The sequence below is a fragment of the Phalacrocorax carbo genome, chromosome 4 (assembly GCF_963921805.1).
Source record: "Phalacrocorax carbo chromosome 4, bPhaCar2.1, whole genome shotgun sequence".
NCBI lineage: Eukaryota > Metazoa > Chordata > Aves > Suliformes > Phalacrocoracidae > Phalacrocorax > Phalacrocorax carbo.
In genome coordinates, this window is record NC_087516.1 from 2968789 (window position 1) to 2996497 (window position 27709).

At 45.7% G+C, this 27709-nt stretch overlaps 1 protein-coding gene across 1 annotated transcript in view; it reads left to right on the top strand.

Moving 5' to 3' along the window:
- Positions 1–572: 572 nt before the first annotated feature.
- Positions 573–27709, top strand: part of SLC4A11 (solute carrier family 4 member 11) — a 142853-nt gene continuing 115716 nt past the window's right edge. The window contains exon 1 of the mRNA XM_064448835.1: positions 573–765. Coding sequence (XP_064304905.1) covers positions 624–765 — 142 coding nt within the window. The 5' untranslated portion in view covers positions 573–623. The remainder of the gene's footprint in view (positions 766–27709) is intronic.

Consider the following 27709-nt stretch of genomic DNA (forward strand, 5'->3'; position numbering starts at 1 on the left):
CAAAACATCTCACAGACACAAACCCAAAATCTTTTGGAGATCTGTCACCTTACTTATCACTCACCCTGGCTTCTCTAAGCTTCCCCAGTCCCTAGGAGATGCCACCGGGAGGAACTTTTGGGGAAGAGCTCTTTCCCTCCTCTGTCTCCAGGTGAACCAAGTTTCCCCATCAGGCTGCCCAACATCACCTGTGCAACCTCCATCCCACCCCAGCGCCAGCTGTGTTTTCAAACCCCAGGAAGATTCTGGCAAGCAGCAGTTAAACGATCACCACTGCCACACCAACAGACCACCGAGCTGAATGTCTCTAGCTGCTCCTCATTGACCCATCTCCCTGCCTGGAGGAGAAATATTGCCTGGCGCTCTAAGTACTTGAGTATCAGCCTTCCCTGGCAGGTCAAGCCTTGGTTGTTGGGCTACTGGGCTTTAACCCGGTGAGCTGAGGAGCTTCCCCCGCCACAAAGTGTAAACAAGTTTATAGGAAATAGCTGAGGGTAAAGGCTAGGGTGGGCGGGGAGGTTGCCTTCCTCCCCACCCTTATTAGAGGACCTGGCCTCCTTACTGTGTGTCTTCTTCTCTTGTGGTGGAGAGACACTGCTTCTTCTGGGCTTGTGGCAAGGGTGATGAATGGGGTGACTCCTCTGGGAGCCAGCAGACAGGGAAAAGAGGGAGGGGGTTGTGCCCTCCATCCTCTGAGCCCTGGGAGGATGAAAACTGAGTCAGAGGAAGTCCTGAATAATGAAGATGGTTTTTCTGTCCAGCAAGGTAAGTTATGATTTTTGTTTTGCTGCTTTCTTGGCTTTTTGTGTCTGAACTGAGGGGAGACAATGTAGGTAATGTGGTAAGTGGCTGGGCTTTGTGTGGGGCTAGTAAAGTAAGCAAAGTGGAAAGCTGTTGAAGGGCTTGGTTAGAAGGTATCTGGTTTCTGATGGTTTGATTTTTTGTGTGTTTGTGTGCTTCTGGTTTTTAATTTGGTGAGGTTTTTTTATTGATTTGGGTTTCCTTATTTTTTTTTAATCTGTTCTTGAGGAATCCTGTCTGTTATACTTTTCCCAGAAAAAGCAATGCTCAGTGATGATGACTGTAGAGACCTCCCAGTAAAGGGAGGAGGGTGAATGGGCAAAGCTGTGGATGATGTGAAACAATAAAAGGGGCTGAGGTGAGAAATAGCTTTTCCCCTTGAATGCAAAGGCTGATGTAGGGGTGAGTATTGCTTGAAAGGTCTTCTAATACTAAGTTGTTATTAAAAAACCCTACCCTGTTATGCATCCCTCTACTAACTTGTACTTTTGGCTAGTAAAAAGATATTGGCAAAGAGACTGCACCACAGCCTGGGTAGTGGGGAAGCCAAGGTGAGGAAAGGTTACACCTCCTCTTCCTTAAGCAGTGGCATATCTAGCTGTGCTCTTCAGGAGAAAAGGCAGTTACTGCCAATAGCTGCCGGGAAGAAATTTCCTTGCTGTGTTCAGAGGAACAGCCAAGAAAGCTCCTTGTGCCTCCTGTGGTAGCCTAAGCTTGTGGACAGGGTGATGTATGAGCTATTTGGGCTAATGCAGCAAGATTGTCCTCCCCAGGAGAAGCTAAGCATATGAGTAGGAGGCTAGGCAATGACAGTGCCTGGGGATATTTACCCAATTCCCAGTGTGAGCCTGGGCTGGAAGGGGGTGAAGCTAACAGAGTGTGAAAGGACCTGCAAGCTCCCTCTCACTGGGGGTGAGGCCACAGCCTGCGTTAAGGCTGCATTGAGTGACCTGGCGCAGCTGCCTCGGGAGATGGTGTGAGGGATGAAGGAACCATGGGGACAGACCCTGTGCAATGGTTTATTCCTCCATCTGCTTCTGAGAGCAGCCTTTGGGCTGTGCCTGTTAGCTCTGGCTAAAGAGCCACCTGTAAATGAATGCTGGTGGTGGGGCAGTGGTGAGACTTGTTGTTCCACGAGCTATTTCTCTTCCTTTACTTGCTGTTTCTTCTGAATAGATCTTGATGGACCAGGTTCTTTGTAAAGAGAAGGAATGAGGGAGGTGGGTAGCCACCATGTGGGAACCTGTATGTAGGAGACGTGAAGGGGATCAAATGTTTTGTCCCTTCTCAAACAGTGCATTAGGTCTGGGGTACAGGCAGCTGAGGTAAGATCAATGGAAGATGTTCCCAGGCGTGCAATAGATGTCCAGGAAAAAAAATCCAACCCCTGAGGCTGCTGGTGATGTGGAGTGCTCTCCTATATAAAAGGATGTGTTGTGGCTGGTGGACTGCTGTTCGGGAGAGGCTCAGGTGTGTTTTATCAAATAGCAGGTAATGTTGTTACTTGCTGCGGCCACCTGTGTGTTGCTCCTGTTCTGGAGTTCAGATACATCCTGCAAACCAGCCATCCAATACTCGTTTCTGCTGTTTAGGACCTGATTCACAGGTAACTGCTGTAAAGAGAGGCACTTCATCGTCTTCCCAGGGGACCTTGATCTATCCCTGTGTCCTCTGCTATGCTGGGGAGAGGCTACAGAGGAGCAAACTGTCTTCTCGCTCCTCCCAGGAGCGGGGGAACTTCTCTCTGCATTGTTCTGGAGAAAATGTGAAACTGAACTTCCCTATGGTTTAATCTTCAAAGCAATAATCTAATTTGCTGAACAGCTGTGAGATATGGAACTGACCCAGAATATTAAATTGCCTCCCTGCCCTGCAGTGAATAAGAGCTACAGTTCAAAAGTCGAAGGTTCCTGTTATCTCCAGTGAGGGATGCTCCCTCTTGATGAATGTCCTGTGTGATGCTGTGTGCTGTCCCTGCAGATGGAGTTGGGGGGGGGGGCGGCATTGGGGACTCACATGGGAGAGCCCCTAGAGAGGCTCTGGGGAGCAGAGAAAACGTTTACCCTTTCATAAGTTAATTGGTCATAACAGAGGAGCTCGCTTTAGGGAAGCAGTGGCTGGGAATCGTCTGATTAGGAGAGTCCAGCTGGACTCTCCTTCCTGGAAGAGCCTTGGTTCAAAGGGTGGCTTTCAACTCTGAACTTCACAGTTGTCTGGTATTTTGAGAGTGACCTTAACTAGAATCCTAGTCTACTGCAAACTTTTCTTTTTTAAAAAACAAACAAACTGGAAATGCAACTCAGACCTTAAAACAATCCTTGCTGCCTTGACAGGATAAGGCCTGTGCATCATCTTTGTCGGCAAGTTCCACTCCTGTTTTTCTGGTTGCTATCTGCCAACCACCCCCAAAAAACCAAACACCAAATCCTCTGTTATTTAACCCACTCCCCAATCTTGACAGTATTTGATGGGGGTAGATGGCTCAGAGGTATTCAGGTTCCACCATACCCAGTGATGAGTTAATAATTACAGAAGTGGTTGGAATATTTCTGGTAAAGTGGGAAACTTTAGTCCCCAAGAGTTGTCAGCAAAGGGGGAAGTGCGGAGCTGGCTTCTCAATTACTTTCTGGATTGCAAACCCAGGAAGGGACTTCCTCTGGCAGAACCAAGGGTGGATGCTGCAAACCTCTTTGTCTGCATTACCATGCAATTGGGCTTTCAACCCTTCATCCCAGTGACCAACACAAAATACAGCTCCTTAGCCAGATGGTGCCTTAGAGGATTCAGCAGCTACAGGCACCTGCCAAAAGCTTCTGCTTCACATACAACTTGGCTAAAGCCTTGCCTGGAGAGAGATGGAGTGACTGCCCTTTGCCAAGCCCTTCTTCAGTCCCATAATTTACTGGTATTGATGTAGAGCTGACTGTTCAAGTTTTGCTCTCCCAGCAGAGCTCAGGGTCAAAAGCAGGTGAAGTAGAGTATAACATAATTATCCCAGCTGCATGCTTGTGGCAGAAATTGAGGTAAGGGACATGCTGATATCATCAATCATACAATTACATATGCTAACGTAGGAGACTGAGGGATGGGATGAACTCCAGCTTAGCCAAAGGCTTCTCCTGGTCGGGGTAGGGGACAGAATTGCATAATACAGAGGACGGGGGGGGGGAGGGGGGGCTCCCATCATGTGGAAACAGTGCCTGTGACTGACTCTTATCTCCTCATGCCTGCTTGACATCTCCAGTGTTATCCCTTGGATTGATGTGTGGTATCTTGATATCAGCTTGGGGGAAACTGGGACAGGATGTTTTGCCTTATGGGATAAGAGTGAGAAAAACTTAATAGCCTCTGGTTGGTGGGCTGCCTGGGTAAAAATGGAGGGTGGTGTTCTTGGGGGAAAAACAAGCCACATCCTGCTGCTTATCATTAAGAGAAGTGAGTTCACAAATTTTTTTCTTTGCGTGGTTTTTTTTTGGTCTGTTAAAGTGGGGTATTCCCAGGGAGGAAGATATTCCTTCATGGAAGGGAAGGTTGCTCTGTTGTAGGTTGTTGCGGCTGGCACCTGCTGACCCTCACCAACCTACTGAGTGGGGATGGAGGGACTTGGCATTGTGGCTCAGCAGCACCAGTGCTGCCTGGGTTCCTCCTCAGTGAGGAAGCTATGCGAGTGTGGGAGCCTGCAGCCACACACTTGGTGTGTAGACAAGATGATGGAGTGCTTTGGGGAATTGAATCTGCCATGTAAACTCTATGGCAGGGCAGACTGAAAGGTCTTCTGGAGCTTGGAGAGAGCCCTTTGACTATCTCCCCCCTCTAAGCCCTGGCAAGGGGCTGAGTCATTCTCGTGTCTAGGGTTTTCTGATCTCTGTGTGGCTCTTTCTAAAAGATCTGTGCAGTTGGAACTAATGGATGTATGTTCCCAGAACAAAAAAATTACATCAGCTGTTCCCATAAATGGAATTAAGGCCAAAGGCTCCAGATGTCACGCATTGGGTTTTTATCTCCATTTGACTATAGGAACCCTTCCTTAACAATTTGCAGCTAATGAATAGAACAAAATGCAGAAATCTGCACTGGGTTATAAAGAAATGAATGTGTTTTTAAAAACATAATGCATGTTGACACGGGTGTGTTAGGGCTTGTGGCTGTATCCATCTAGGCAAGGGGTATATTAATAACACATGGTAGCTACGAGTGGTGCCTGTAAGACCAATCTAAAATAGCCTATAGGTATTCCATCTTAAACATCCTTTCTCAGCATGTGCAGAACATCTTTGCTGATGGTAAACTCTCCTTCTGTGGGTGGTACTTGTGCTGTTGTACCCTTGCCTCTGTGATGGCAATGCAATGTGTGCTGAAGCCTGTTAGCTGAAGGACTGGTCAGGACCCACCGCTCCTGCTGTGAGAACATCTTGATTGCTAGCTTCCTCATGCTAATCAAATCAAGCTCATTGCTTAATTTAATTGGAACAAAGAGGGATCTGATATGTGGCATCTGTCAGCAACCTCAGAAGGAGGTAGGGATGCAATTCGTGTGGTAGGCAAGAGCATTTGAAGTATTTCCTAGAATGTCATATTTCATGGGAAATGCCTTTAATTAGGTTTGGATATTTCCACACTTCCTCACCAGACTGGGAGTGGGTTGCTGGGCTTGATGCCAGTAAGGAATATCTCCTTTGTCAAGTTAATAAAGAAAAAAGTTGTTTAAAAAAAAAAATTACCTGGCCAGGCCTTCTGTATTCATAGCTGGTTCCATGGTATCTTCCTGAAAACACAATACTACATTTATAATTGGTACAATACAATAATTGCACAAGGCTACTGCAAATGCATTAAGAGGCATTTTGAGGAGGAGAGGATGATTTTCCTACCCAGATTGTTGACTGATATGGGAGCCAGTGATGTAAAGAGGGTGAAAAACACTAATATCCTGGTTGGTGAAGTCCTGCTGGTGAATGCCAGTTGAGAATCCAACTTCTGCTGGTTGAATGTGGTGCTGATCCAGTACTGAACCGCAACACAGCTGGCTTTGATTGCCTTCCTGGTTTTGTTGTAGGGCAGAAAGAAAACTGAAGCTTTAGCTTCCCTCAAAAGGCTTTGAAAAGCCCCAAGTGAATGGGGAGTTCTGTCACAGCAAGAGAAATGCTGCTCTTGTACCGGAGTAACATCTTGCTGATGGATGAGAGGCTTGAGCTGAGCGACTCAACTCTTCTTGCGGTTGGCAAACGTGTTACTGGTGGATGTGGTGTATCTGTCCCGCTAGCCTGAACTCGTGTGAGCTGTGATCTGTGCTGGCTTTCCCGAATCGTTAAATATGAGCCGAAATTGAACTTGCGTGAACCTGTTTTGAACTAAGAAGTTGGCGCAATGACACATGCAAATGCTTAACTGGATGTGGATTCTTCATAAAACTGTTCCAAGCGTTGCTTCCCTAGCACTCTTGTGCTTGATGGCTCCTGGTGTGGGGCTGGGGGATGCTGGTCCTCTGAGGATGGTAGAGCAAGTACCTGCAATAAATGCCTGTCGTGATTGCCCAGTACAGAGCCGCAAGTTGCGGGGCGCTGCTGGCAGCATGACTCCTCTACACGATGCAGGGATGAGAGGCTGGTGTGATCGGAGCCTGGGGGCTGCACATGGGCAGATCTGCAGGGACCTGCCTTGCTGCTTCTCAGTTCACCTGCACCAGCAGCTCCTTTTTTTCCTCCCCCCCTCCCTCCATGCGCTCATTTTGTAATGTTTACATAGCACTTCAACACTGTCAAAATGGCACAGGCTTTTTCCATGCTAATTTAAGTTATGGAAAGGATAATGGCAGATAACTACCCTTTAGTTGCTGAGTAGTGAGAAGCCCTGACTGGGATAGCTCAGTTTGTCTTACTTTTGCCAGGAGCATTTTGCAGCTTTAAAGCTCAGACTGCTCAGCGTTTGAGATCACTTGAGTGCTAGAACAATGCATGAACTCATCTTTGTTCTAACTGAAATCCAGGCTGGGCTGTTGGGAGCTCCTGTTTCTCCTCTTATCCATGTAAATGTTTTATGAAGTGAGTATAAAGTCAATAAACACTTCCTGTTTAACGTCTGCCTTGCTGCCTTATGAAAGATGCTTTATAAAAACATCAGATCTCTCACCCAGCACACAGCTTATCTGTGGTTCCCTGCTAAGCATGATATCAAAACTCATCTAGTAGGAAAAAATATCCCAACTTAAAGAGAAAATAAACTTTCGCCTTCCTCTTAATGATGCTGCACAGATTATACAGTAATGTAGCATAATGAAATTGCTCTGAAATTGGCTTTCGGAGCCAGCTGAGCTTCAAATCCTGATGGGAAGGCTCATGGGGAAAGCTGGTCCGCACCTAGTGTGGAGAATGAGCACCCAGCTTGTTTCTTTCTTGCTGCTTTTCAGTGTGACAAATGAAATTTGAATAATTGCTGTGTAAACTGAGAGCAGTTGTTGAATTTGAGAGGGCTGAAAAATACGTGCTTTTCAGTCCTGTTTGCTTTGTTGCTGATGTTGATTCGTGTTTATCGTGGCTGGAATTTTAATATTGCGGACTGTGGCAAGCATTTCTGTTATAGAATAAAAGGTAGGCAGATTCCTGTTTTGCACGGTACTGCAGAGCTACAGTGGACACCAGGCTTGTGGTCTGCATCTGTGTGACATTGGCAAGGGCTGCTTGCTGCCAGCATCTGTCTGCACTTGGCCAAGGCAGTCCACAGGGTGGATAAGGTGGGTGCAAATACACATGACTGTGGTGCACCTCGTAACCTTGTCTGTGCTCTTCCTTATGCATGAGCTGTCGGCAAGTGCCTAGCAGGTATTGGGCTTTGAGTTTGCTCTGCTTTTTATAGATATATCGTATATATACACACCCCTTTTCCTTGTCCCCAGAGATCTACAGTGCTTTCCTTCCTCTATTGAAGGCAATGGCTCCTGTGGGAGATGTTATTTAGACCCTTGCTCTGCTCTATCAGGTGAAATGTCACCTGAAGAGTGCAGCTAACACAGTCTGTGAAGGAAAATACTGATATTCTTTTTTTTTTTCAATGGCTGTGAGTATGTCTGTATCGTATCTTAAGATGACGGCAATTATTTTCAAACTGTCTGATCCTCTGGAATAAGTTTGACAGTAATAGTGCAGCATCTGGCTTGCTGCTGAGGGCCACCTCTCAGCCTTCCCCAAGATGGAAAGACCAGCTTACCTGTAGTTCAGGGTATCAGAGCAGTGTGGGGTTGCAGGAGGTATCAGTTTCCAGAGACCCTCTGCTCTTCCTTTCTGAGAAGAAGCTTAGCCACAACTGTAAATAACGGGAATTGTGATGTGCTCTTGGGTGGAAGTGCTAAAAACTGAATCTCTTCAGTACAATAAACGCAATGGAAAAAGTTATGCCTCACTTCCAGGGGACTTACTGGTGATACCCTCACTTTTGCGAGCCCTCACAGAGGTGGCATGTTGAGTTATGCCCCCACTGAAGTGAAAACCACCCCTTGTGCTAAACAAGTTGGGAGATGGTCACCTTCCCTACCTGTGCCTCATGAAGCTGCTCTATTCTGTGCAGCTTCAGTCCCGATTTCCAGAATTCCAATTTTAATTTGGCCTGCATCTTTGCATAAGGTTAAAAAACTCCAGCTTTACAGCTGCCTGAAGCCCAGATATTAGTTATTAATTTAGTGACTTGAAAAGACACATTTATTCTTCCTCCAGATTATTTTTCTTTTTCTACCTAAACCTTGGAAACTGAACCTCTTGTGCTCCTATTTTAGCCTGGAATGCTGACGCAGTTTTGCTTCAAAAGGTTACTTAGGGCAAAATCTAGTTCTCCCATGCCCTTTAATTCTTCCTCCTGTCCCTCAACTGCTCCTCTAGTAGACTACTCCATCGGACACCCTTTATCTCTTGCTGGAGAGCCCCTGCTGTTCAGTTACAAAGGTTACACTGATGAGACCACGCAGGTAATGACCTCTGTGTTTTGCCCCCGTAGGAGAGTGAGCTAGGCTGAATTTCACAAGTAGCCCCTAGCATAGATGCTGTTTTATTGCTTTAAAGGTCCTTTGTGCCATTATAGTTAAGATTAAGGGACAGACTTAGATAATGCCTTCCACTTTGAAAGCACTGTATCTTATAAAAGTGAACAAGCTGTGAATAGGCAAGGCAGCAACGCTCTTGGAGACGGAGCTGTCGATGATATTACTGTGCACACATAACTGCTTGCTAGCTTATGCAAATCTGAACTTGAATTGGGCTGGGCGCTCTCGGTTCAGAGGATATCTGCTCAATAGCCTCTCAAATTAGTTGGCGACAGCTCCCTATCTCTGAAGGGCACATGAGGAAGCCTGGAGATAGGAGGTGCTGACAGCATCCCATCCCTTGCCAGGATAGTTGTGTGCAGCCATGGTGAGTCTGAAAAGATAGAATCTGATACCCATTTGGATGTGGTGAGGTCACATTGACAACAGAGACAGGGTTTCACAACTCCCATCTCATCAGCTCCCGCTCTGAAGGAACCGGGATGGGTGATAGCTGGAGGCTGAAGAGGACTTGCTTTTCAATGGCTCTCGGTCTCAGTGCAGATACAATCTGCTGTTGCTTTTTTTTTTTAAATGGCTTGAATGACAGTGGAGAAATGTCTTGGTCCCTTTCCCACCTGAAGGAGGGACTTAAGCTGATGTGCTTAATGCTTCATCTGGCTGTCTCCCCTGACGCCTTCAGGTGATAAGATCTGGGAGGTAGGCTCCAGAAACCCTACAGCAAGTCCTAGCTAGCTGCTCCTGCTGGCATCCAGTTTGCAAACTGCAGTGCTATAAACTAATGCCCGAGAGACCAGCCGAGTGTGGCTCCAGGACAGAAAACAAGCCACAGTCTAGCCTTGGTTAACACTTTTCTGTTTCATGTCTGCGTTGGCAGCAGCCTGCCATTGGCCTGCTGTTTGATCTTTGATCTGAAGCTGTGATGCTCCCAGCATGACCATGCACATCTTCAGAGGCCAGCTCTTCTCTTGCCTGAGAAGGCTGGTGAAACCTCAACTGAATTACTTTCTTGTTTTGTGGGGTGCTAGTCCTTGTCACTGCTGCTGAACTTGGTGGCTGCGGGCTCTGAAGTGTAGGTCATAAAAAGACGGTTCAAAGGAAAATACTAACTTGGGTGTAGCTTTCTTTGAAAGACCTGTCTGGTTTTCATTAGTGTTTTGGGGCTCTATTTGGAGTCTTTCTTGCTTGTTAAAAGCCCTGAGGTGAGACAGAACGCTCTGGGTGGAAAAAGTATGGCCATGGTGGCAAGTAGGCAAGTAACTGTTTTGCCAGTATGCTTTGGATAAGGCATAAATATGGCAAGGGAAGCTGTTCAAATACTTCTCAATCCTTTCTAGGAAGCCATGGCTGTGTAGCCAGTCTGTTTGCATGGTCTACCTTGGATTGAGGTACTTGGGTGAGCAAAGGCCACTATTTCAGATGAATATTTCTTTCAGTGGTGCTTGCCTATCCCTGAAGTTTCTTAACCTTAGCAGACTAACCAATATTGCTTGTTGGAAGCTTGTGTCTTGTAATGCACCTTGTAAACAGAGTTTGCATCCTGGAGTGAAAAAATCCAACTAACCAAAAAAACCCACCACTAAATCCAAAACTAACAAACCACCCCACAACTCTGCCGTGTTCTCTGCAAATGGACTGTATTTTCTTCCTCTTCCTCTCCTGGAGGACTGTGTATTGTCTGCCTCTGATCGCTGTCCCCTGGCAGGCAAGTCAGGCTTTCCTTTGATTTGACTGCATTTAGAAACCATAATTCTGCTAGGAAAGCTTGTGATCTGCAGCTGTCAGAAATGCCACTTGCTTCAAACCCAGGCGCTCAGAGGTAGAGAAGCTGGCATGGGAGGGTGTGTGAGCCCTGCTGTGTCTGTCTGCAGCCCTCCAAAGAGAAAGGCTAGGAGGACATGAATAAGACCAAACAGAGGGTATTTGGTAGACCTTTGGTAGAAACTATATATATTCCTTTCAGCCATGTAGCATAACTGCTTTCTGTGTGGGACCAGCTATTGCTATAAGGGGTGAGATGTTAATGTACGTTGTGGGAGAAATGTGAAGCCTGTGAATCACTGAGAGCAGCTCATGCTGATCCAGGCTAAGAAAGCTAAGGTGGTGCTGCACTAGGGGTCTCTTCATCCCCCTTTCTGCGCATGCTGACACCGGGTCTCTCCTGCAACGCATTACTGGGGCTGTGAGTTGGACAACAGTGAGTCAGTAGTGGCCCTGATGGGATCTAAAACCTCCAAATTGTGGTGTGCCATGCATCTTCATAGCTAAGACTGTCCAGAGGACAGCCAGCATGTGCAAGCAACATGGTGTTCATGCTCTGTGGGACAGGAAAGCTGTTCTGAAGACTGGCAGGAGCAATCTGCACACAAGCAATCCTCTGCTCCAGTAATGCTTCACCTGATAACCTCTGTGGTGCTTGAATGATTGCTCCTCCAAGACCATAGAACTGTAGAATGGTGTGGGTTGGAAGGGACCTTAAAGATCGTCTAGTTCCACCTGCCCTGCCATGGGCAGGGATGCCATCTATTAGACAAGGCTGCTCAAAGCCCCATCCAACCTGGTCTTGAACGCTTCCAGGAATGGGGCATCCACAGCTTCTCTGGGCAACCTGGAACAGTGTCTCACCACCCTCATAGTGAAGAATTCCTTCCTTATAAATAATCTAAATCTACCCTCTTGCAGTTTAAAACCATCGCCCCTTGTCCTGTCACTTCATGCCCTTGTAAAAAGTCCCTCTCCGGCTTTCTTCCAGGCCCCCTTCAGGTACTGTAAGGCTGCTGTAAGATCTCCCGGCAGCCTTCTCTTCTCCAGGCTGAACAACCCCAACTGTCTCAGCCTGTCTTCATAGCAGATATGCTCCAGCCCTCAGTCATCTTTGTGGCCCTTGTCTGGACTCACTCCAACAAGTCCATGTCCTTCTTATGTTGGGGACCCCAGAGGTGGACACAGCACTGCAGGTGGGGTCTAACCAGAGTGGAGAAGATGGGCAGAATCACCTCCCTCAACCAGCTGGCCATGGTCCTCTTGATGCAGCCCAGGATACGGTTGGCTTTCTGGGCTGCAAGCACATATTGCTGGGTCATGTTGAGCTCCTCATCGACCAATGCCCCCAAGTCCTTCTTGAGGCTGCTTTTAACCCATTGTCTGCCCAGCCTGCAGTTATGCTTGGGATTGCCCCGACTCAGGTGCAGGACCTTGCTCTTGGCCTTGTTGAACTTCATGACGGTTGCATAGGCCCACCTCTCAAGCTTGTCAAGGTCCCTCCGGATGGCACCCCTTCCCTCCAGCGTGCTGACAGCACAACACAGCTTGGTGTGGTCAGCAGACTGCTGAGGGTGCGCTCGATCCCACTGTCCGTGTCACCAACAAAGATGCTAAATAGTGCCAGTCCCAATACTGACCCCTGAGGAATGCCACTTGTTGCTGGTCTCTGCTTGGACATGGAGCCATTGACCACAACTCTGAGTGCAACCATCCAGCCAGTTATCCACCGAGTGGTCCGTCTGTCAAATCTGCATCTCGGTCTGGGGAGAAGGATGTCACGCGGGACAGTGTCCAATGCTTTGCACAAGTCCAGGTAGATGCAACGCTTTATTCCAGTCTCATCTCAAGAACTACCCACCTCAGGCCAGCTTTACTGTAGTACCCGCACTGAGGGAGTAAGCATGTGAGATCTTTGCCTTGGCCCTCTTGTAACTGAAAGGCAAAACCCTGGCAACAGCATCCCTCTAGCCCTGTTCTGTGTAAAAGTACTTGTCTCGAGGTCACTCCAGGTAAAAACAGGCCTGAAAGTTTAAGTTTCCTTCAGGGGAAGGAACTGTTGTTTGGTCTCGTTCTGCGACACGACTCGCTGGTGCTTTCAGCAGCAGCAATGGCAGAAATAGGCAGTGTTTCTTACAATGTGATTGTTCTTAATCTGTACAGGATAGAGAAATCCGGAGTGGATTTGTACTTTACCTGTATGGCTACAGTCCTGAGAGGAAAGTGCTTTTAATGTCTTGAGCAAAAAGATTGGCAGTCTTACAGTAGTGGAAACTTAAATTTGAATTTTAGAATACATGAGTCTGGAGAAGAGGTCTGGAGGTCTGCATTCCAACCTTTTGCTCCAAGATCAGTGGCTTTCAAAGCTAGGTCAGGTTTCTAAGAGCTCTGACCTCTCAAGCTGTGAGTACTTCCAAGGATGGGAGACTCTCCCACCTCCCTGAGATCCTGATCCATTGCTGAAACACTGTCATTAAAGAAACAAAAGAACCAGCAATGTTATTGAGTTGGCATTTCCATTTCTACGGCTGGCATTGGTTACTGTGCACCTCTGAAACCTGTCTCCTCTGTTGCTTTGTGCTAGGTAGGTCTATGCAGCAATGAGATGCCTCCTTAGCCATTTCTGCAAGCTGAACAGGTCCATTTCTCCCACTCCTCATACTGTATCAACCAGTCCCTGGTTGTACTGGTATTTCACTGCTGGTTTCACTTCAGTTTCTCTTGAGCTGGAGAGACCAGTAGCTGCAGCACTCCCGATGTGGTCTCACAGTGCTAAACAGAGGGGAGGAATTGCCAGAAAGTTACAGAAGAACTTCTACAGCTGTGATGCCTGACAGACAGTGCCGTGGCTGAAGACGCAAGGGGGAAGCCCGCTGCTTCCTGAGGTCAGGACTGCTGTTTAACATGTTGTATGTTGCCAAACAGGGGTTCTTTGAGGTGTTGTCAAGCGGCAAATCTGAATTTGGCTCTGTGTTGACCTCTAATGACTGTTAGAGCTGCCTGCTTTAAGACAGTGTTTAAAAGCCTTGCAGCACTGTAAAAGGGGAGTGTATCTTTACTGGGTGGTTATCTCTTCAAAAGCTCCTCCTGCTCTAGATTTTGCAGAACACAAAATAGCATAAGGTCAGACAAGAGCTTAAATCTTCCTATGAATCTACAAGGAAAGGTAGTGACATGTTTACCTCTTGGTCAAGGCAAAGTACCATGGCCTCTTGGTTGTCTGAAAGGAAAGTGTGCCTCTACTGCAACCTGGTTCATGTGTGTCTGTGTCAAAAGGAGATGTTCCACTGAGACACCCATCAATGACAAGCAAACCCGCAGCTTTAGCTGTTTCTCTGGATCTTGCCAGACCAAGAGTGAGTGATGGCATCCTCCAAGATACTTCAAGAACAACAATAACCACCCCACATCTCTGGCACCAGTATGCTCCTTCAATAGTTTTAAATATTGGTATTTCCCCAAATAACTCGCTTCTTCCTCTGTTCCTTCAGGAGAGATGACACACTTACTTGTGAGAGAGGTGAAGTGATGCTCAGGCTCATTCTTGCCTTGCATTAAGGTGATAAACAAAGGGTTTAAGTCTACAGCAAACAAGCTGTAGCTTGGTATCGGCTCTCAGATTAGTCATCATTGAAAGGCGTAAAACTTAAGCACCAGCTGCTGCTTTAGCAGTAAAACAATAGGCTTCTGTGGGCAATCGGCCTGTTGACTCTTGAGTTGAAGGCTTTCACCTACACAGACAGTGAGACTAGAGGGCGACTCAGGTGATTTCCTGGATTCTTTTGTATGTGGCCGGGCTTGTTAATGTGGCAACTCTGCCTTGGCGCTGCCTTGTTTGCTAATCTGGTGGTAACTTTGGCATGATAGAGGCTTCTTTCAAGTACAAGAGTCCATATCTGACGTCTCATTAGGATTTCAACAGTATTATGTAAATGTTTGTTATTGTCCTACCAAGATGGGTGATCCCATGACTATTAAAGTTTGTCTGTGCTTATTTTCTGTCAGCAAATCACACTTGTATACTTCTTGCTCCAGGTCCAGCCCTGTTCTGATAGGAGCGGTTCAGGCGTTGACATATTTGCCTATATTCAGTGGCGGTTCAAAATGGGTCTGGGATGGCTGTGTTGTTGCATGCTGAGGAACATGCCCTAGATCAGAACAGTTGGACAAGGCTGTATGTCTGCTGAAGCTGTCCTCAGGACTGTTTGGTTTGTTGGGTTTTTCTGGTTGGTTTTATAACAAGCTGGATAGCAAAGTCATCTTGCTAAACTAGCAGCCAAAGGTAAAATAAGCGAGTGATGGGGTTTGCCTTTTTTCTAGCATATGAAGTTTGTCCATAACGCTGCTACAGTCCCAAAATTTCCTTTTCCTGTCCCTCACTGATGGGTTCAGCTGCAGTTTTCCCTCTGCTCCTGGGAATGGGGCAGGGCACTGCAGCTGGTCCCTGGGGCAGAAGTGGTGGGAGATACCGGTCAGCCCCCCACCAACATGTCTGGTCCTGCTGGTGTTGATGACAATATCTGTTTACAGTAAGGTCTTGAATTGGAGTCTGACAAACGAATAGTCAGAGCTGCTGTGCATCTATACAAACAAGCTTGTACATCGATACCTTTACATGTCTGCTTGTGCAAAATGATCCTTGGACTAATCCTAGAGGCTGGTGGTTTATTAATCTCTGGATTGTTGTGTTCTTGTAGTTATAGCTTCCCTTCAAAATAACCATTCTTCTCTTGAAAAGCAGGAACATATCTCCTATGAATAGGAGGGTTCGGCTGTTCAGGCCCCATCAGCCCCACTGGCGTCCCCCGCCCCAAGATGAGGCAATTAAGGAGTGAGTTTGTAATAACAAAGCAGCACAGCGATGCCCTGCGCAGCAGAGATGAAACGGCTGCTTTGTGTGCTGGAGGCTTGTAGCTGACAGCTTGCTCAGCCTAGGGATGCCTTTTATTTTGAACTGAAATAAAAATAAATGTCAAAGTCTTTGCAAGCTGTTGTTGTGACTGAATGAGGCACTTTGTCCTCAGAAATGTTCCCCTGGATTTGTGTGTGCCATGAGCTGTCACAGTCCTTGAAGAATCGAACTTGACTGAGCCCCCAGCGCTGTCTGCATCCAGATCTTGTCACTCCGAGATCTATTGTAGTCTCTGCATTGGGTATTGAAGTAGGCTAATAACTACGTAGGAGGTGCTCTTAGCTGCTTTTCCCCCTAAAGGAAGCTAGGTTTTATGTAATGGTACCACGTGTGTCCTTCCCCTAACAACCAGCTACAGCGAAACTTGACAGGTGATCTCAAAGCCTTTGACAAGACTAAAAGGAAAGGGGTACACAGTGGGATGCAACTAACTAGCATCCCTACAGAAGGAGTTTCCTTCTACTCTAATGGATGCTGAGGAATCCACCTGTGATTTTGAATCTGGGGATAAATTGGTGATGTAGACTTCTGTTCTGCTTCTCAAGGAAACACTTGTTTATCCAGCGCTAGTCTCAAATACTAAAGTCCTGCCCAACTTGGATTATGTAGTCAGTTCTAGCCCACACCCCAGCCCCCTGATGGAGGGGAGGGTTGGAGGCCACTGTTTCAGTGTCCAGAGCATTGCAGTCTCATTAGGCAATGCTTGCTGGAGGGAGGGTGGCTCTGCTAAACTTTGACAAACTGCTCAATTCTGTATGGCTGAACCTTTTTCCCTCGGCTGGTGCATTTCACCATGAATGATGGTACATGACAGGGTAGCAGAACCTGCTCACAACACAGCACAGTTGGTGAGGTGGGCAGCAAGCTATGCTGGGAGTGGATGCAATCCCCCCGTCCGCTTGTTCACTCTGATCTTGGAGCATGTGCACAAAGCAGTTGTGAAATTGGGTTTAAGGATACTGGCTTGCAGAAAAACAAGTGATTTGGAAGAGGGATATCTTGGTGAACGCACAGCCGTGTTCCTGTTGCTTCATGAAAACAGAATACATGCAGGTTATTTAAGACCTGAGAGTAGATGGATAAGCCCAAGAGACTCCCCAGGTTTGAAAGGGCTGGCTGAAGCCTCCTGAAGGAAAGCCTTTGTGGGCATGTAGGTACATGTAAAACCAGAAACAGCATGTGGCTGAGCTGGGAGTTGAACCTTCCCCAATACTGGTGTTGACCAGTTTCTCAACTGGTTAGGGCAATATCAGTTTGTGTAAGGAGAAAGTGGAAGTGGGTGAGGTTATCAACGCTGAGACAACTTCCTATAATTAGGATGCTAAGATGGGCAGCAGTGCGCTTCTAAAGAAACAAGAAAGCAAAGGAAGAGCTCTGCAACTCTCTATCCTGTAAGACAATGTGCCTTTAGGGGTTTACTACACAAGCACAGGGGAAGGGATAGTGTAGCTTAGCACATCTTTTCAGAAACCTCTGCAGTTCAAACTTGGTTAATGAGACTAAACACAGCTAATAAAGTTTCGTTATCTCCTGAGGAAACACCCTGTGGAGTGAGAGCATTATCCCAGCTACTCTCAGCGGTTGGAAAGCCAAAAGACCATTTTAACTGGATGCAATGTAACATCTGGCTTGATGTCATTGGGTTCACAGGGTGTCTTAACCTTCCTGCTGGTCTTGCTGTTATTAACTTTAAATTTACAAGGTAAGCTTTTAAAAGGCGTTTGCTGTGCCCAGCAGTTATAAGGATGATCTTGCAGAACAAGTCAAGGTTTTTGACATATTTGGGTCTCAGCTGAGACCACTAACAAGCACTTGGCTTGGCAGAGCTTGGGAGAATGACTGTTCAACCTATCTTATACTACAAGCACAGCTGTTTAAAGCACAGTAGGATTACAGAATTGCTAATGAGGAATCTACCTAGATTGAGGATCCAAAAAAAACCTCATTTATGAAAGCAATCCTATTGTAAACAAGTTTTTCAGTCTCAGTAAATAGACACTAAGTGCCTTGAACTTGCAAATGGTGAAATTGAACTGCAAGGGGTAACATTTAGGGGTAGACTCCTGGACAGGCTTCATTACCTTTCTGCAAGCCATTAATTTAATAAAGCAGTGTAACAGATCCATTTCTGCCTCATTTTCAGATGATATCATATGCTTTTATTATACCCTGAATAAGGTATGAAAAACTTTGTGTGGATGGAAAGCTGGCAAGGGCTGGAAAAACAAGATAAAAGCATATAAAATTGACTTTGTTAAGAGTGTAGGCTCATGGAAAGGGGGAAAAAAGAGCTGCCTGGGTCAGAACTGAGGTTGTTTGCATAATGTGCACCTCTAGTTGCGTACACTTCTAAAATAAACCTCAAAACTCTTGACAAAATTCTTCTTCAGCCCCAAAGTGAGATTGAATAAACTGAGGAAACCTAGTCCCTGCAGAAAGAGGTGGGTAGATTTTCTGCCTTAAAGATCTGCTATGTCATTGGCTAAAAGCAGGTATACTTGGCGTTCACCAACAAATGGTGAAATTCTCAAATACTGCAATTAAGCCTTTGGAGCTGCACTAGCAGAGTTTCGTTGTAAGCACGAAAAGCCACAGTTAGGTGTTACCAGACTTAATTCAAAGCTTCTTTTGAAGGAAGATGAGATCAGAGTTCTGACTCTTCGTACAGTCTCTACCACGCAAGTAATAGACTGCTTTGAAACTTGTGCGTACCTCGTTGATGTTGATATAGGCTTAGGATTGGAGACACCTCTGTCATCTGAATGCTCTAGGTATCAGATGGCCAGGCACCTAACTGGGTAGGTGTACTTACAACTTTGCACCCTGCATGGCTGGCTTACGACCGATTTAGGTCTTTCGGTACTGTGTAGACCCCCCTGCTAGAGCTGGAAATCTCTGGAGCAATGGTGGTAGAATCACCTGTCATTGACTTCCTGCACAAAGAGTGACCATAGCTCATGCTTTTCTATCTCAAAACACAAAGGCAAACTGAATAATCATCAGGCACAAGGTTATACAAATGTTGAATAAGGCTTGGTAAACACCATGGTCTCAGGTCTGTTTCTCTTGAGCATAATGCCCAACTTCATGCCAAATTGTTAAAAACGCACAGGCTACAAAAGCAGAGCTCTAAAGCACAGAATAATGGGACTAATCCTGTATGTCTTCTGGCTGAATAATTAAAGATGGACTTACTCTCCTTCGCTAAATAAAACTTGCAAAAGGCAATTCCTGCCTGGTAAAGTGAGTGTTTCTTGGTGTGCCTCTCACTGCTGTCTAGCGGCAGGTTTGCGTTCCCAGAGCTGCTGGGCAGACTCTGCTCCTTAAAACAGCCTCCAACAGAAAGGGCTTTTTCCAGTAGAGCAGTGCTAGAGATGCAAAATAAGCTTTGGCCAGCTCAGCTTTCCTGACAAGAAGAGTAGGTGAAATAAGGATCCCTGTTGTGATATAGAAAGATGTGTTCTATGATGAAACCTATAGAGGATTTCTTGCTATGTCTGCCTTGATACTTGCTACGACTCTTTGGTCTTCCCAAGCTGCTACTCTGGCCTACTGGTTTCACACCTGGCTTTTCAATCTCCTTCAATCACCAGTTCTCTTGGTATATCTCCTGCTGCTGCATATTTCCTCTTCCTTTTTTCTTATTTTTACTGGCTCCTATTCCTCATTACCTCCTGCTTGCCCCATACCTGCTTCCAATTTTACTCAGCAAAGCCAAAACCCTCAAGTCTTAAATTCTAAAGTCTAAGGGCTGTTGAGCATATGCAATTTAGTTGCTTTTTCTCCTCCCCTCAAAAGGCTTATAATTTGCCTAGATTTTTGGCGATGACAAAAATTAAATGTGACACAAAAAGCTATCCCCTGCTCATTAAAGTCCCAGTTCTAAATCATGGGTTCAAGGCTTTTCAAAAAAAAGTCACCAGAAATTGAACAAAACAATGTGTTTATTCCCATGCTGCTTTCTGAGAAGCAGTTGAATTCACATGTTCCAAAACAACACTGCCTGAGGCAGACCCAGCTAGCATGCAAACTCCTATCTTGAACAGCCAGGACTTGGTGAATTTATATGCAACTGAAAACAGCACTGGGAAGGGTTAGGCAGCCTTAATAATACTGTCCAAAGATGCAGTCTTGGAAGGAAGATTATCTCTTTAAAAAGTCTCCTTTAAAAAAAAATAAATAACAAAACAAAAAAAAGCCCTGTTGAATTCCCCTAAGAACACGAAGGATTTAATTCAGACTTGCCACACTCTTGCGCAGACCTCCACGGACCCCGCATCATTCCTGTTTAAATAGCCCAGTATTCTTGAGTCCACCACAATAGCACAAAAGACAAATGGAAGCGATTGTGTGCTTGTATTTTCTTTAATGGATGCATTTCAGGGGTCATGGGCAATGTGGCCCTCCCTTAGATATACAATCAGACCCTGAAAGAACATTGTCTGCTAGAGAACTTCCTCTGACACACCACCCTGCTGAAACAGCATGACAACAGCCGTGTTTCATTTTTCAAAGAGCTGCGTCCAGCCAACTTTGTAATTAGGACAATGAGGAATACGTATCTCTAAAGCAGCGTGTCTTTTAATAGTTGATTTATTTTTAAGAATGGGTGTGATTCAACAACTCCTTAAAAAACTTCATCTCCTACTGTCTGTATCTTAAGGAATAAGCCTGGTGTTGATCTAGTGATTCTTTAAATGGAAGGCTGGAGTTGGCCGACTTTGCTGTTTTGAATGTATTTTTATCAATGTTATACCAGTGTCTGGGGTCTCGAGACTTGCTCCTTGGCCTCTCTATTACCGGCAGTCTCGCAGTGTGTTTGTCTGACCTATTCAAGCGAGCGCCTTGCGATGGAGACGTTTCCTGCGAGAGGTCAGTGGCGTTTGTCTGGTCTGCCATCGGTGCGTGAGCTCCGCGGTAGCGAGCATGAATGCGTGTGTGTTCTGTTGCAGGGAGGGGATTGCCCCAGTTTTGGGGGCTGAGGAGAAGAGATGCAGAGTGCTCTGGGGCTTTTGCTGTCTGGCTGCCAAGGTAGGGGGATGTGGTGTATTGCCTGGTGTTTCACAGTGGGATTTGAGAGGATGCTTTTGAAGGTGTTTTGTTGCTTAATTTTTTGGGGGGGGATTTTTTATCTTTCTGGTGTCTTATGTAAAGGTTGTAGCATGTTGGTAACTTCTGCAGTCCAGACTCCCCACAGGCACTGGAGGCTCCTTGCTATCCCTCAGCCTAGATGGGAAAGGGGGAAGAATGAAGAGATAAAACAGCAGTTGTGATGCTCAAATGGTGTCCCCCATACTAGGAGTTCCTCTTCTACCCTTGCTGCTTTTTGAATGCCACAGGTATAATACTAGAGCACAAGGGACCTCTGCCCACATCCTCTCTCTATGCTTGAACTTGTTGCTCTTCTGTACCCTTACTAGAAGGGGCTGCCACATGAGTAATCCTTTCTGTACAACACCTCTCGTCTCCTTTTCCCAGGCCTGAATTATGCTGGTGGCCGCTGGAAAGCGAGGCGTGGTGCAGCCAACAGGGCGTTGGGTTTTGGAACAGAGATGAAGAACTGTAGTGGGGGTGATCTGTGTCTGCTAAAATGGCTTTTTTTCCTGTCAGTTCAGCTGCTTCCATCCTTATCAGAAGAACTGTCCCTCAGTGTTCCCTGAGGGTTTGGCTGCTTGGTATGGTAGTCAGGGTATCGTTGCATACTACTACTGTCCTTAAAACTGAAGGCCTACATCTCCTCCTAAGTGCGTCAGTGTATTTTTTGCCTTCCACAACACTTTCCAAGCTTCTCATACTCTGAGCCTTACAAGCAGTTGAGTGTTTAGTTTGTGACCTGGGGTGAACATGGGTGCCATGCTTTGAGATGAGGTTGACCACCATTCTCACCCCTCCACCCTGCTAACTGGTGACTTCAAATTCAAGCTACACTTGATGGAAACTTAAATTGCTCTTGGCATCTTGGGCAGGCTGAATACCTGCCTGATAAGCCCTTGAAGGGTCTTGCTTGTAATAATGTCCCTCGGTGCTTGGTGTGGGCGAACAGCACTGTTCTTGCAATAGAGCTCTATGGTAACAAGCAATGGGATTAACATGAAAAATAGCTGGTTCTCCTGCTTGTTAGCTCTTATAAAATAGCCTTGCACCCGGAGGAGCATTTGCCAGGATCAGGTGTGACCTGGGTTCAAACTGAAGTAGCCACTGCCACCACTTTGCGGACCTGCAATGCAGGTCTTGTTCTAATATGCCCTTAGGCTGGGGTTGAGGTCTGCTCTGCAGGGTTCCTCTGGAACCACAGTAAGTTCAGAAAGGGAGCAAGAAAGAGCATCTATTTCATGTCCACAGTACCTGGAATGGCCACCTTTGGACTCAGAGTAGCTACAAAAATGCACTCTCTGCTGGTTTGGATTTCGGCACAACCACCTGAAGGGGCTTGCTGTTAGTGTGGTATGGGGAGCAAGCAGGACAAAGGATAAGGAAATCATATTTTCTCACAGCCCACAGTATTTACATTTCTCATTACAGGGTAGAAATAGCTGGCAGGTGTTGGTGAGATTTTTTTTAAATTTAACTTTCAAATGCTAATAACAGTGCATCTTATAGTCTGAAGCTAATTGATTTCTCAGTAGCCCAGGTTTGGGTTTCTTAGTGCCATTGGGTTGCTTACCTAGAAAGGCTTTAACTTCTGTGCTGAAAGAGTTGAGGATGTCCCTTACGTATAGGCAAACCTCTACCTGAAGGTGAATACTCCCAGGTTGGAGGAGACTGTTCTCTTCTACTGAAAATGCTGTTCACTGCCTCGAAACCGGCCAGGACTTCAGCTGGCCGGGCAGCGCGAGAGCTGTCTCCAGGTCACAGACTTCAGAGGCTTTCTGCTAATAGTGCAACTGAAATGTTGCATCGCTTCAGCCTTTAACACTCCCAAGGGAAAGGAGTCCTCATGCTCATCTCTTACCTATTGCATATTGGATTTGTATGAATATAATGGAAAAACAAGTAGGTCCACAAGGCACAGCAACCAAGGAGTTTAGGTACTGAAATTTGAGCCTGGCTTTGTCCTGGGTTCAGGGTAAGCAGCGTAGGATCGGCCTGAGGGCTTTGGGCATCAGTTTCTATCATTGTCACGTGTTAAACTTGGGAATCCGCACCCGTCTGAAAGAGGCAATTACTGTCACTCCACAGTACTGAGCAATGCTCTAGCTTAAATTTGAGAGTAAGCCCCAGACGCAAGTGCTTGGTGCTGGTGGCAAGGGAAACTGAAAATCATTCATCCCCTTGGTGGGCCTGACACATGGGGAGCCAGTATGGTACATCTGGCCACGTTTCCCTGTTGCATAGGAGGATGGGGAGAGAGGGAGGGGCAAGGAAAGGACTAAAGTGTCCTCTATGCAGGCATGGGGGGGTTAATTTTACCCACTGAATTTCTATCAGCAACAACAGAATTTAGTGGCTGATTTTATTTAGTCATTTTGTTCAGGCAGAGTAGAGAAACAATTAACCTGAATGGTGGAAACTGCTGACAAAGCATTAAATACTTGTTTCTGCAAGATTTTTTGTTTCTGGTAACAAAGATCGAGGCTGGCGGAAGAGCTATGACAAGCCATAGTACTGCTCCCACTGTATTGTTTAAATGTATGCCTGACTCCCGTCTTGATGATTAGGGGATGAAAATGGTACAGATAAGGTATGTCTGCTGGAAAGGCACTTGGAAGAGAGACCCTTTCTTTGAGAAGCTTAAATTATTTCTCCTTTCTGAATTATCTTTGCTTTTCTTAAAACGGCTTTTTTTAGTACTTCACTATGTTACTTAAATATCACTTTATCTCAAAAGTACTGACTGCGCACTAAATTCTACTATAATTATTAGGAAATAAAACTGGCTATTGGCAGAAAATGAATGTGATGCTTCTGTATTTGAGTCATCTACTACCTAAAATAGTAAAAGATGGGGGTCTGGCAGACAGTCGTGTAGCCCAAGTGTGACACGTATCTAGTGAGGAGACTAATACAGACTGGCACAGGAAGCTTGAAATGATGAGCGCTAATTCTCTGAGGCAGGTTTCTATTAAACTGGCTATTTCTTGAGTAATTTTCAGCTGTAGCTCTTGTCTGAGACTCTTCTTTGTGGATGTATTTAATTGTACATGGTGTACCAGAGACTGAGAAATGTACTTCAGGGAAAGGACGTATCCACACTGTGGTGTGGATTCTTCTCCCAGCAGATAAGGGTTTATAACCAGAATTGCTAGTCTCTTTGTATTTTGGCAGTATGAGGATGTTATCTGTTTCGTTCAAGCTGCTTTTAAATAAGCAAAAACCTTTTTCCTTAAGCAAACCTCCTTTGGTAGAAGGGAAGAATACATTTCTTTAAGGGTTTTAGCTTAACTGGCATCCTCATCGGTTCATCGGTATCGTGTACTTGTGGGTGACAGCTCTCTCCTCCCGAGGGAAGGATAGATGAGTAGTGATCACACACCTTGTTTTTGTTTTCTTCATCCCCATGACTTTAACCTTTTGTTGTCAGCCAATAGTGATGTCTTGTTAGCTTGGTTTATCTTTCCCTTTTTGAAAACGTTGCATGTTCTGGCTCCTCTAGCAAGCTGATAAACTGTTTCACCATTAACTCCTGCTGTATTTTTATGCTCATAATTACACGTCTCAAGTGTAGCCCATTCTTGTTGTTGGTTTCTGTGGAGGTACTATAGCACCATAAGTCCATCTCTGATTTTTTTCTCTAGCTCTTATTAGTTGAAAGCAGGAATTCATCTCTTCAGGCTGGCAGATACATCAGTAAGTTGTCATTTCCCTGCAGAACTAAGAGTCTGCCTCTGATGTGTGAAGCTAATCTTCGGCCTGAGCTTGGCATAGCTTAATCTTCATTTGTGGCACTCTTTTCATCACCAAACGAACAGGAGGATTTGGGCAACTCTTCCAGGGTTTCCCATGTGCTGTGTGTCTCCCATAGCTTGTTCACTGTCTCAGAGATATGGCCTTTGTCCACTCTGACTTCTATGTCCTAGAAGGCGGGTTGCTTACTGATCTAGATATGGGTGTTTTAATATTCAGGCATCTGTTTATGGTGTTTCTTTCTTGCTATAGATGTACCTCACCTGGGAGGCTGGTTAATTATCATGTCCCTGATGTAAGCCATTCCGTTAAGAGCTTCCTTTAAGAGCTGGGATAGTGTTCATCAGGAATGATACTTGACTCTGAAAACAAAGCAGTAGGAAGCTGGGCTTCTTAGGACAGCCTAATTGCTTAGGAACAGGAGTAGCTTTGCCTTTTGCCTTCAAAAGGCAATAGGTGACATCTCTGTTGTAAATAAACCAGTTTGTGCACAGAATGTCAAGAACCCAAATGCCTCAACCCTGCAACTCCTTGACTAGCTGATCTTAGCTGGGCCTTTGGTACCACCCGTGTCATTGATGATGTGTATTTAAAGCTCAACAGAAGCTTGTTAGAGGATTGGGGTCTGTGCAACATTATCTCCCCGTGAGGCAGAGGAAGTGGTGTCCTTCAGCAAAACATGTTTGCAAAGCTTCTACTAGAGATACGAAGGCTTGGTCTGGGTGATGGGTGTCTTCAACCCTAGGCAAGTTCCAACTGAGTTCTGCCTGCTGGCAAGCTGTGGGGGCCCTGGAAGAAAATGACTGTCATCCTATGCTGTGTGAATGGTCAGATGGACCCTGGTTTGATGGATTGTTGTCTTCTGCCAAAAATGGTGGATGTAGGTTCTGTGTGCAGCAGTGCGAGGGCTCTTGGAGGAGAATAGGTCTACATGTGTAATTCTGACCCTGACTCAAAGATCACATACAGATAAAAAAATAACTGGAGAGTATTCAAATGTCATGAATGCACCATGGTTACTTAGTCTCTCCAGCTTTGCGGATGAGAGAATGTGAGAATGACATGTTTTTGGAGGAGTCTTAAAGGGTAGACTGCTTTGATATTTAAATATGCATCCAGGGAGGCGGGTAGTTGTGTGTCTTGGAGAAGAATGCAAGTTTATTTGCTTGCTTGGATGATTGTTCAACCACCACTTGTAGCATGAAATATGAATTTGGAGAGCAACTAATAGAATGGCTCCAGTGACGGCAGGCAGATGTGGGGTGGGGCATGCTGTCCCTGATGCCTATTTAATGAGCTCGGTTTTAAAGGTTGGATATAAAAACACAACTATGTATGCACATCCCATGTAACCCTTACAAGGCCTTCGGTTGTTGGATTCTTACTTGATTGCAACCTTAGTTATATGGAGCACGCTTGTGTGGAAGAACTGAGGGGAGCCTTGAAAACAGTGTCCTGGGGAGCAGCACTGCAAGTTTGGACTTGCTTTTCCCTTCTGACCAGCTTTCAAGGTTTTTGAAGCCTCAGATGCTACTTGAGTGTACAAAAGCGAAGAGTATTGCTTTTACCTCCATGTGCTGGTTTTGGCTGGGATAGAGCGTGAAGCTTAGTTGCTGGCTGGGGTTAAACCATGACAGGTGAGAAGCAGCAACCTTGTCCCAGGGTTACAAGCCACCCAGCAGCTCTTCAGAGTTACTTCCGAGATGGGGTGATGGGTCTCCTCTACCTGACATGAGGCTGGACAACCACATCGAAGGGCAGCATGAAATACATTGGTAGTACAGCTTCAGATAAAATATACTGTATACATGCCGTTTTAGCTGCATCTAGAGTCCAAGTAAGCCAATCTGGCACTAACAGCTTAAAAATGAGTCGATAGGATTTTATGCTGTCTACTATGAATAAATACAATAGGTCTTCCCTATCCAAGTGCTAGCAAAAACAGAGCAAGAGATAAAAAAGTCAACACCTGCCCTATTTTGCCTGAAAACCTCTTAAATACTGCTGCGTGGTAGACTGAACCATTTTTGCATCCACTTTAACTGCATATAAGAGTGGATGGGAAGAAAAACCACCTTTAATACATCTAATACCTTTTTTGACTTGTGCACAAACTACGGACAATCCGGAGCGTTCACCTGCAGGTCCATGGATGTCCGCAATGTGAAAAGGTCAGAGTCCACCAGCCAGTCTGTCTGCCCAAAGCCAGCTCTGTCACTGCCCGTTGGTTCCTCCATACGGGTGGGTTTAGAAGGCTAAAGGTGAAACCGTTCTAGTTGCTCTGGTCACTCATGTCTGAGGCAACTGTGTTTCCAAAATTAGGAAGTAAGTCTGCTCATGAGGTGACTTACTGGGGTACTGTGATGTTAGTAAGTTTTGTGTTAAAGGACCACTAGCAATGACCTTAATGAGTGTGTCTGCCAGTGGAAAAGTATGAGGCGTTGGCGTTTAAAACATTGTAATACCTGCTTATATTACCAGGCATTATCGTAATATAGAAACGCTGGTATCATTTGAGCACTTAAAATTAAATTTTGCTTAAGGGTCCCTCCAGGGTACGGCCATATATATCTATTACATACCCAAAAGAGGTTATTTTGAGTGTATCTGAAATTCTCTATGGGCAGCTGAGCCTTTGGCTCATCCCGTGGGTCATTGCAGCAAGAATCTGCTAACCAAAGCCAGCCTGATCTACTTAAATCCGCTTTCCCCTCAATTCCATCAGCCACCTGGGGCTTTCCTTCTCTTGAATAATGTACATGGTCTTCTGGTCCCTTGTCTTCTGGGGAAGCTGGGGAGAAGGGATCAGTACTGTGGCTTAAGCTCTGTAATGTGGACTAGTGGTGTTCCCTGTTGTCCTCTCCACTAGCACATCTCCAGCAGTGCTGGTGTGGTTTTGGGATGCTCTGCTCTACTGGCCATCACTCCTTGTCTGCAAAATGAGGGAGGATGACTGCATTAAGACTTTTCAGTAACGGGGCATCCCCTTTATAGAATATAAGAGGGGTGAGCTGTCTGTGGTCACGTATCTTGGGTGAACCTTCAGTCAATTAATGTACCTGGATGTGTTAGCCTAAAGCTTTCCTTCCATCTTCTCTGGTGTTTCTTTCAATCTAAATGTACTTTGAGGTGAAATGCAAAATAACTCTTTGAAATTGAAGTTTCTTGAGCTTAAAGCACTGCAAGAGTCATGCTGGACTGTAAGATTGTCTGCAAACTCCCCCCCCCCCCCCCCCCCCCCCCAAAAAAAAAAGTGTCTCATGTAAATAATTTGTGCCTATTAAAAATCTAAAATTAACCCTTGGGGTAAACACCCCATGTTATAACTAGAGAATTAATTTCTCTTTTTCTGAGGCACTGAG